Source organism: Trypanosoma equiperdum (assembly GCF_001457755.1).
Source record: "Trypanosoma equiperdum strain OVI genome assembly, contig: ctg_857, whole genome shotgun sequence".
NCBI lineage: Eukaryota > Euglenozoa > Kinetoplastea > Trypanosomatida > Trypanosomatidae > Trypanosoma > Trypanosoma equiperdum.
Genome location: NW_027124817.1, coordinates 14173 through 23975, shown reverse-complemented (window position 1 = coordinate 23975; position 9803 = coordinate 14173). Strand labels below are relative to the sequence as shown.

The 9803-nt window shown below is 48.9% G+C and overlaps 4 protein-coding genes across 4 annotated transcripts; all 4 read left to right on the top strand.

The window, feature by feature from the left end:
- Positions 1–80: 80 nt before the first annotated feature.
- Positions 81–968, top strand: TEOVI_000402500 (ESCO acetyltransferase domain-containing protein; the record flags this gene model as incomplete). The annotated part of the gene is made up of 1 exon (XM_067226842.1): positions 81–968. The coding sequence occupies one exon, from the start codon at positions 81–83 to the stop codon at positions 966–968; it is 888 nt and encodes a 295-aa protein (XP_067082943.1).
- A 318-nt stretch (positions 969–1286) lies between these two features.
- On the top strand, positions 1287–4532 carry TEOVI_000402400 (ARM-like helical domain-containing protein; the record flags this gene model as incomplete). Its single annotated transcript, XM_067226841.1, has 1 exon — positions 1287–4532. One exon carries the CDS (start codon positions 1287–1289, stop codon positions 4530–4532), a length of 3246 nt encoding a protein of 1081 aa, XP_067082942.1.
- Positions 4533–5919: 1387 nt separating this feature from the next.
- Positions 5920–6633, top strand: TEOVI_000402300 (Transcription elongation factor 1 domain-containing protein; the record flags this gene model as incomplete). Its single annotated transcript, XM_067226840.1, has 1 exon — positions 5920–6633. The coding sequence occupies one exon, from the start codon at positions 5920–5922 to the stop codon at positions 6631–6633; it is 714 nt and encodes a 237-aa protein (XP_067082941.1).
- A 407-nt stretch (positions 6634–7040) lies between these two features.
- On the top strand, positions 7041–9494 carry TEOVI_000402200 (Mitochondrial protein 90; the record flags this gene model as incomplete). Its single annotated transcript, XM_067226839.1, has 1 exon — positions 7041–9494. One exon carries the CDS (start codon positions 7041–7043, stop codon positions 9492–9494), a length of 2454 nt encoding a protein of 817 aa, XP_067082940.1.
- Positions 9495–9803: the final 309 nt, after the last annotated feature.

Genomic DNA, 9803 nt, shown 5'->3' with positions numbered 1-9803 from the left:
TTTTTTTTTTTTTGATTCTTGGGCCCTCTCCAAAGGGACGTGGGCTTACCTGTTTAAGATCATGCTAATATTACGAACACATGCACAATAGTGTTCCAGCATCCAACACATGTTCTCCGTTTAGGGAGGAAACCGTGTCGAAAAGAGGAAAGCGGTCACGTGGAACTGGAGGGGATGACAAAATAACTCGCGGCACGTGCTCTCAGCCGTTTAGTGTCATCACACTCCCCCCGGGAAAACTTCTCGAATGGCTGGTGTGTCCTCCCTGCCGAGTATATGATGTCAACCTTCCTCGTTCCCGTAATAATGATAATAACATATCCTCATTGCAGTGTGCCGTTTTACCGAACTTCTTTGTGGAATATGGTGGGCGCTCATACTCTTGTGTCGCAAAGGTGTGCAAACCGCAGCTACGCAAGGTATTGCTGCGGGCTCTTGCGGCAGTGCGTCAAGAGATGGGCTCTGTTGACGATATCCCCCACGACTCACTTCTTGTTGTTGCTGTTTCTCCCATTAATGCCTTTTCCTCGGAGTGCATTCATGATGCATCGCGTACTGCAATGCCAAGAGCACGTGAGGGTTGTAAGATTGTGGGATTGTGCGTGGCGCGGGAACTGAGTGCGCCGCATCGAATGCACTGTGAGTCTAATTGGTCACACGAGAAGAGTGAAGCCTCGGGTGTGGGGGCAGCCGTACAGGAGGGTCTCGGGGACTGTTGGGAGGAGGATGCCACGCGTGTTGGAGGCACTAATAATGTGAGAAAAGCATTTTGTGGTGTGCAGCTTGTGTGGGTGGCGGATTGCTATCGGCGCCATGGCGTAGCCAAAGTACTTGTCGATACAGCGCGCCGGCACATTAGCTACGGGTTTGAGGTTCCAGTTGAACGGGTTGCTTTTTCTGAGCCGACTTCGCTTGGGAAGCTGTTCGCGAAAAGCTACAGTGGACGGCCTGATTTTCTTATATTTTGATGTGCGATCGAGAGTTATTACTCAGTTTAGGCGACTTCCTGGAGGATAGAAGTTAATTATTCTGTAAGTGCATTGGAGAAGGACTCTATCACATCATACCAACGTTGGTGACTCCTGTGCTGCCGTTCATTTCACATCGCCTTTCAAATTCTTTTCATCTCACCTTATTTGTTTTTTTTTGTGTGCTATAGAGTATCATTTACTTTCTACCAGTGGGTGGAGGTACATAGCCAGCTTCTGCACTGTGGACTTCGGGATACCTGTTGATCAAATAATAAAAAAAGAAAAAATAAACCCAATAAGTTGCCACTTCCCGATATGTTGACAGGTGACATCTTGTTGCAAGAAATTGAGAGTCTGGGAAGGGTCGAGAGGTACGAACGGGTGGTGGAGGTCGGCCGCGCCGCGCGTGCTGGTGGTGATGTGTGCAAGGAGCGCCTCGCATTGATTGAGCTTTCGCGTTCATGTGTGCCATACGAACGACTGACTGCTGCGTTGGGGTTATGGCAGAGTGGGTGTAGTTCGGAAACACTAAGGCTTCTGAAAGACCCTTGTGGCCGTGTTTCGCGGTTGGCTATGCTCCCAGCGGCGGAGGCGTTGCCGGATGCGGATTTGTTGAAAGTGTTTGGTGAACTGCCGGTGCAACGCCTCGCGATGTTCTGCGGTTACCTCGAGCGGAAGGGGAGAGTAACAGGTTTGGTTGACAGGTACGTGGCAGCCGTGACCCCTGTGCTGCAAAAGGGTCCTGGACTAACGCTGCTTTGTTGGGCGTCTGTCAGCATGTTGGCTGCACAACCCACCAGCACCTTCTACCTTCTGAGGAAGAGTGAGTGGGGCACACTTGTGCGACGGAATCCAAACTTCGCTGCGACACTAGTGAAGGCGAATATAAACAGTGGCACCGAAGCAAATCCCTCTGCTATCACGCAAGCTCATACTGTACTGGCGCAGCTTCGCCGATTTCACCCGTCGGTTGGATCGCAGTTACTGGGTTGTGTGCTACCGCGAGTACGAGTGAGCAATGAATGTATAGAAGCATATGCTAAAATGTACCCTGTTGAGGTGACACAAATGCTTTTGAAGCATAAGTTGGAGGAAACTTTGGACGTAAGCCACTTTTTTAAAAAGTTGGATCCAGATACACTTCTTACCCTTTTCAGTGCCGGTGTGTTCCGTGGGAAGGATTTCAAAGAGTGTTTTGCTTATGCCCCACATAACTTGCGAATGATTTTGTATAAGCGGTATCGAAAGGAACTACTTGATCCTGATGGGTCGATGGATATTTCCATGATTGAGTTGATCCCTAACCGTGAGGAGCGTGAGCGCGAGGCTCTACGTGCGCTGAATGAATCTGAGAGTCTGCGATTGGATCCAAAGAGATGGGTATCGTTCCTCTCTCCGTTACCTCTCTCACAGGCAGTGGAGGTAGGGAAGCAGTATTTGAAGGAAAAGGATGTCCATGTACGGGCTGAACTTATTGCCGCAATTGCGTATGGTGGTCAGTACCACCGAGAATGCTTAGATGATATTCTCGACTTCTGCATTGCTCGTGGGAATGATAATGATGTTGTGCGGAGGAAGTTCCTGATGAGGCTATCGATGATTTCCCGCAGCAAGTGGGAGGAGCGGCACATACCCAAACTCGCTGAAATTGTTAAAGCGGCATTGGACGCAAGAGATTCCTCCTCCTCTTCTTTGGACACGTGCATGTCACTGGTGTTGGGCACGGCTCATCTTTCCACGAAGGTGATTGAAAGCTCTTTTCTCCCACTTGTGCGAAGGGTGGGACCTCCTTTTAACCTGGGGAAATACCATTTGCCGAAGTCTGCTCTGTTGTGCATTTGGTCATGCCTTGAGCCCGTGATGAAAAAGGAAGCACAATCGGATCAGCATATGAAGGAAAGAATCATGTGGATGTTCTCCTCCCGCTTGCGGGACATTGGTGACGTTGTTATTCCGTACCTTAAGGGGCTTTGTGAGAGTGAGGACGATCTAGTCTTCTGTGGAATCAGCACCCTGCTGAAACACTTCCCCACCATCGGGTCACAGATGTTGCCAAACCTTGTGGTTAAAAGGCCTGATGTGATAAGCGTACCAGAGGTATGCTTTAAAGTAAGCAACAGCATACAAGGTGAGCTTTTGGAGAGGTGTCTTATGCGGGAGGCACTTGAGGATATTGTGTGCAGAGGAAGGTTTCCACATTCGGCACTCAGTGGCCGCTACTGGACTGCCGCGAAGCAGCAGATGTATGCTAATTCCACAGTTGAAATTTTGCTGGAAAAGGAAGAGGAATGGTTTGAGGCTCAGTGCTTGCTGAAACCCCTCGAATCCTTGTACAGTGTTGATGTGGCGAAGATCGCCTCTGTTCTGTTGGGCGAGGACAGCAAACCACCGCTGCTACGGGACCGACTTATTGAACTCCTTGGAAGAGCGGAGAATCCGGAGTCCCTACAGTTCCTGCTCAGCGCTCTTAATGACAACAGGTCACGCGTGGCCATCCATGCCATCAGTAAACGCGCTGGCGCTCTTTCCACTGCTCAGGTTCTGCAAATAGTGGATAAGGCTATGCACTCCAAATTGGTAGCCGTTCAGAAGGTGGCAGTTCGTCTCGGTGCCTTGAATGGTGACGAGGCGAGTTATAACTTTCTCATGCAACTGCGGAAGGGTGGAAGAATGAATGCGGATGTGGAGGCTGTGTGGGTGCAAGCGATGTTTAACTTTCTGGGTAAGGAGGATGTGTGGGTGTTTTTCCACAATGCCGCGCAGGATGAGCGTAGGGCAGTGGCTCTCGCCGTGGTGGATATTCCTAGCGGCACGCTTGAGGCGTGTTGGCAGTTGACTGCGCTGTGTAAGTTATTCGTTTTGCTGCTGAACCACGATGACGCCTATGTGACTGTTCAAGCGCTGAAGAAGCTATCGAAAAGTAAGCTACCGAGCTACGACGAGGAACTGATTAGTTGCCTTTTCCACCTCCTTGACACACGAAGACAATCGGATTATTTTCCCGACATTCTGCTTGCGCTCGCAAATTCATCTGCGGATGCTCGTGAGTTAGCCCAACGCCTAGTGGATGTTGACCTCGACTCAGTACTAAGTGTCAATGCCCACACTCATTGTGGTTCTATGGCTTCCCATGGAGAGCGGTTCAGAAATATTGTTTCGTCAATGGTGGAGCTGTTGGTGGAAGAGGGCCGGCAGCCGGCAATCGTATGCCATCTCATCTGTTGGCTGCATCCGACTGTGGCTGGTGAGTATTTGATGAAACTTTGTGAGAAGGGTCATCTCCATCCGGGATGTGTGTACGCCATCGTGGAAGCCGCAGGGAATTTCGGTTTCGAAACTGATGGGGTGAGTGCCCTTGAGGAGCAGCTGCGTGGTCACAGTAATCCCATCATGCAACGCATTGGACTGGAGCTGCTTCGTCGTATGGCATCTTCGGCAGGATGGGACGGGACGCTCTGCGAAGCGTTAGAGGTGTACCGATCTGCAAGTGATCCGTGGGTGAGAGATACGGCCAAAGTCATATCCGCTGAAGATTTGAACGAGTCGTGTTCATCCTACTGATGAATTTAACGACGGGATGAAAACAATGATATCGGGGCAGTGCTTACCAAGGTCGTGTAGTCGTCGTTTATACATACACATATATTTTTTAACGGGATGCAGCGACAAAGTGTGGGTTATTAGTTTCCTTTAAATATCTACCTGAATTCTTGTTAGTATTCCTCTGTGGTTGGTTTTCGACTTGATATTTGTGTTTAAAGACTCTCTTTTATGATACTGATCCATTGTTTGAAAATTTCCTCCGAATTATGGTCCGATGTTACGCTTGTCACCGCTGTGACACGAATATGCCACACCGTGGCTACCGGTCACTGAGACTGTGTGAGTGTGTGGCCAGAGGAGTACATACAAATGCGTGAGAGTATGTTTCCAAATAATTGCTACAAGACGTCGATTAACCTTGTCGTAATACTCTTGACTGCTCCTCACTTGTAGTTCAGGTCGCTGGTCTGCATATTGGTTGGTGATGGGGCAGAGTTAGGTTACGCAGTTTTCTTGTTGTTCTTTACCCCCCTTACAAATTCACTTTCATTGCAGGTACGGACAATAATTTATGTCTCCCTGTATCATACTTTTTTGATTCATTTGCCACAAATTTGAAGCCGTGAAATAAATGAGAAACGGTACAACTCTCCTTCATTAATATATGTATTTTTGTTTCATGTCTAAAGGTGGTTTCCCTTCAAGCTTTATCTACCCTTTCGTTCTGCTGCTTTCTGACCTCTATTGTTTTGTACTGCATGAATGGAGATGGAGAGAGGCGGTTACAGGGAAATGGGAGGATTTATGGTTTGTCGGTTTACTTCATCCCACTTGGCAACTGTCAATGTTGTGCAATAACTACATGATGATGTTGCAATCATGAACCCATTCTCTAACGAGCGCGCAACGAACGTTAATATTGGCTTACCCTAATGAAACGAACAACCGTAGAACTGGTTCACCATCGTGTGGGACGTCGGTTAGGTCAGTGACCGTATTTTATATATGCGCATACGCTTCCTCTTAATCAAACGTACGGGGCGGCTGCCGGTAAAGATATTTGTGGTGGGGGTTAAGAGTAATATTGAAAACGGAAGTGAGAAAGAGACTTTTCCTGAGTTAATATATTGCGTTACTGTTGTTGATTCTGAATACAGAGCTGCTTGTTCTTCTGTGATTTTCAACCCTAACTTGTTATTAAAGCAAACAACGCCGACTCGCTTTTACTTTTTCCCTCCTTTATTAACATTATTATCATTGGTCTTAACTTTCTAGTACAAATAGGTGTCCTTTTTTTTTAAAAAAAAACTGCGTGTAAGTTTCGTTGTCACGACAGAAGAGGATCTTCATCCGCTATCCTGCTCCTTAACCGCAGTCCCCCCCGTCTGTTCCTACAACGTGGAGCATGTCGTCAAGCAAAGGTGGTGAAACCAACAACGCCGCCGGCGCTGACGCATCATCTCCTCAACTGTCCCGTAATAGCCGAACGTTTCTTCGAACGAAGCTACAAAAACGTGCGAAAAAGAACAGCAATGAGGGAAAGGGGGACAGTAGCGGTGGTGCCAAATTTCAGAAACGTAGTCTGCAGTGCTTGAAGAAGTTCACCTGCCCAGTTTGTCGGATGAAGGGTGCCGTTCGCATTGATGTAAACGCGAAGGAGCAGCAGGCGGTAGTGTCATGTAGCTATTGCATGCAACTGAAGCCGCGGCCCATTGATTTACCGTACCCTTTCACAACATCGTTTCTGCCAAAACTGCAGAACCGTGCCGATGTTTTCTTTGAGTTTAACGAGTTGTATCGCAGATTGCAACTACAAGCGAACTCCATTGAGTGTGCTGGGGAAGACGTTTCAGGTCTTAATACCAGTCACCTCCTGAGGGATGGTGTGTTAGGCCTCACTGGTTTGGCAACCGGTGGCGTAACGAACGAAAATAATGAATGTGAGGAGGGAAACGATTACGAGGAGGGCGGTGATTGCGAGGAAGATGCTAGTGATGATGATGAAACTGTTGCAATCGGATGTGGTAATGAAGCGACTGTAAACGTGGCAGAGGAGGAAACGGTTACCAGCGACGTCGCAGTGGACGACGTTAATGCATTCTTTGACGAAAGTGACTAGGTTCATTGGAGCCATGCGTATGCATTTATACAACCCGCTCACAAGGAATTGGATATAAGTTATGTGCCGCTCCTGGAAAGGATCTAATATCTTGAAAAAACTCCTGCACCATTTCATTTAACGTTTACAGTTCCCGTGGATTAAGAGGCCTTTTCAGACAAAACGCCTGTGTTCGGGTACCAACGAATGCCTTCGCCTGTCCGCGGGGCCATCGGGTGCACATCCTTACCTCCTCACCTGCCTGTACGTCTGTGTTTTACGTGAATGAAAAGGAGTAAAAAAGCATTACCATGGTGTTGCTTAATTACGGTCCCCCCATATTTCATATGTCTTTTCAATGCTTGAATTCTCCCTATCCTCTTCGACATCCGTTGGTCGTCTTTGCATTGCTAAGTGGCTAAAGGTAGATGGGGCTACATTGGCCCCTGGCGCGTAGTTCCAACTGGTGCCACATGCGGGCGTTGAGTAACGAACATTTGCGGCGCCGGGTTGGCGCCGCCGTGCGCAGCATTGCCTCAACGGCACCCTGTTTTGCTTTAGAACGGGTTGAGGTGGCGCATTCGCATGCTTATTCCCGCCGAGGCGTGACAGTGGGCTTTACGTCATCTTCGTCCCCTAGCGGCAAAACTGGCAGTGGTGGGCTCTCGCCAGCATCACAGTCGTTGCATTCATCGTCATCTTTTGATGCGAGTAATGGGGATGTGCTAGCCAATTACGTCAACTTCGTTGCAGATGACGCTACCGGACCTGCTGCGACCAAAGAGAACGGTGCGCAGCCAATGCGTAGTTTGAGGTCCGCCTCTGCTGTCGAAAATCTTCTGTTTACCGACGCAGCGAAGAACTATTGCCGTCTCTGCATGGAGGAGGTGCAGGTGACGCCCAAGGCGCATATTAGCACTCCTTACCGTGGGAGTCACACAAATCACACCTGTCGGGAGGTCGTACTTGACTCTCTCGCTCTGCTTGCCATTCGGGGGTACCCTATCGATGATGTTTACTTCGTGTGGGCGGACACGCTCTATCAATCATCTGTCTTTCAACGCATCCCAGAGCTCGTCTCCCCGCGTTGGACTGTTGATAAGCGGAGTGAAGTATTGGCTAAGATTCTATTTATGTTAAAAGACATGGGCGTTATCGATATTTCATTAGCCGCCCAGGCACCCGATTTGTTTGATAACACGGCACAACAAGTGCATCACCGCCGGCGTGTGGCGTTCGAAAGATTAGAATACATCGGTGATAACTCGTGGGGAAACCATCTTTCCAATCGTATGATGCTCCTATTTCCCGATCGCCAGTGGACTTACAGCCAAAACGCCTACACCTTCAACTGCTTTCGTGATGCGTGCGAGATGAATGTGACGTTGGAATTTATGTTCGATACTCTACGTGTGGGGGAGTTACTTCCACCTGGTGTACGGGAAAAATTGGGAACGGGGAAGATAAAAGCAGATGTGGTGGAAGCTGTTATTGGTGAGTTGCACGTGACATTGTGGGGGCTTGAGCCGCAGCTGTATGATTCTGTGTGCTTTGTTGAAATTAACGGCGTGGGAGAGGCCCGTCTGGCAGCGTTGGTGCAGCACTGTCTCACAGAAATATATGACCTTATCGTGCTTTCTTACGTTCAGGAACTCAGTGGATCTGCGGTTCCGTTAGCAAAGCAGATAGCTGCCGATCGCATATGGAACAGCGTGTATCCTCCCGTACGAAAGGCGAAGGACCGTGCACCTGGGGGACGAAAAAGTCGATCTACTGTTGTGAACGTAGTCGGTGTAGGGGAGGTACGGCAACTTCCGTCACTTCCTTCGCTCTTTCCTGTAGCGTCAAAGCGACCCACACGGGCTCCACATCCACTTCGCCGACTTAGGAAGTTAGGGGAGATTCCTGAAGAAACTGTGTGTGCTGGTACGAACAAGGATGTTTTTGTCCATCTGATCGAGAGTTATGAACGTCTAGATATGTTGGATGACTCTCTCCTTCCCACATTGAATATGCGACGGCTCCAAGACGTTCAATTCTCAAAGCTGAAGCGACAGTTGGTTCCCTCACTCTCCCCTGCCGCGTTGGAAGAATTGCACAACTGTAAAGAGTTGGACGCTGAATCGGTTACACCGCACAAGGTTGGCGACAAGGAGGTTGCGACGGATGAACGGGTGCTGGACTTAGAAGAGGTTTATTTCCGTGATAAGTATTTTGACCTCTTCCCAACTCCGTTGCCGAATGAAGTTGTCACAAAAGAGGGAGACTGTGACAAAAGACAAAGCGGTGCCTCCACGAGCAGGGCGGTCATCATATCGCTGCCACGAGGGTTTGACGGGGGTCGACCCTGCAACAGGGCGCAACTCCACATGGCTCGAAACACAATTTATCCTTCACTGACTGAAAGACCGGCCCATAGTCCCACTGCTGGTATTACGAAGGGTGATCGTGTGTGTCTCTTTTCTCTTTCAGTCTATGTGCCTCCAGATACGAAAAGGCCTTCTGCGGGCGTAGTGACAGACAAGAACCTTCACTTTGGTGAATTTGCATTTCATGGCGTGCGGATCAAGGGAATTGAATGTGCCTCTGAACCAGAATGTATTAGCAGGCGAAGCAATGCTCCTGGTTCCGATGTTGGGACCTCACTTAACCGCAGTTCATGGAAAGAAGGAGGTGACAATTCATGTGGAACACTAACTGTTGAGGATGGTACCGGAGAGAACTCGGTAGTTGGGGAAGATGGCGATACTGGTGTGAATGGCGGGGAAGGTAAGGCTGAAGATGCAACAGGCAAACACCTACTGCGAGCCAAATGGTGTCGTGAAAATCCCTTCTTTCCACGGGCGTCGCTACCTCTTTTAGGCATCTCGGTTGGTGCGTGATAATTATTTGGATGATGAGGTAATACACGGGAGGGTGTTATTTTTCACTGCAGTATCCGTCATTGTTCGGTTGCTAACGTAGTTTGTGATGAGTGAATTCTCACTTGTAGGTCCCGGTAAGTCTGCAGCTAACCACATTGCTCTCGGGTTAATGTCACTTCCACTTATGTGAGCGGAAGTCTGTTCTTTAATCAACCGCGTTAACACATTGAAGCACTAAAGGAGTGCAATGTCCTCCACTCATGTACACGTGCAAGGATGGGGAATATGCATGACGGTGATGTCATTTCGTGAGTTTGAGGTTGGATG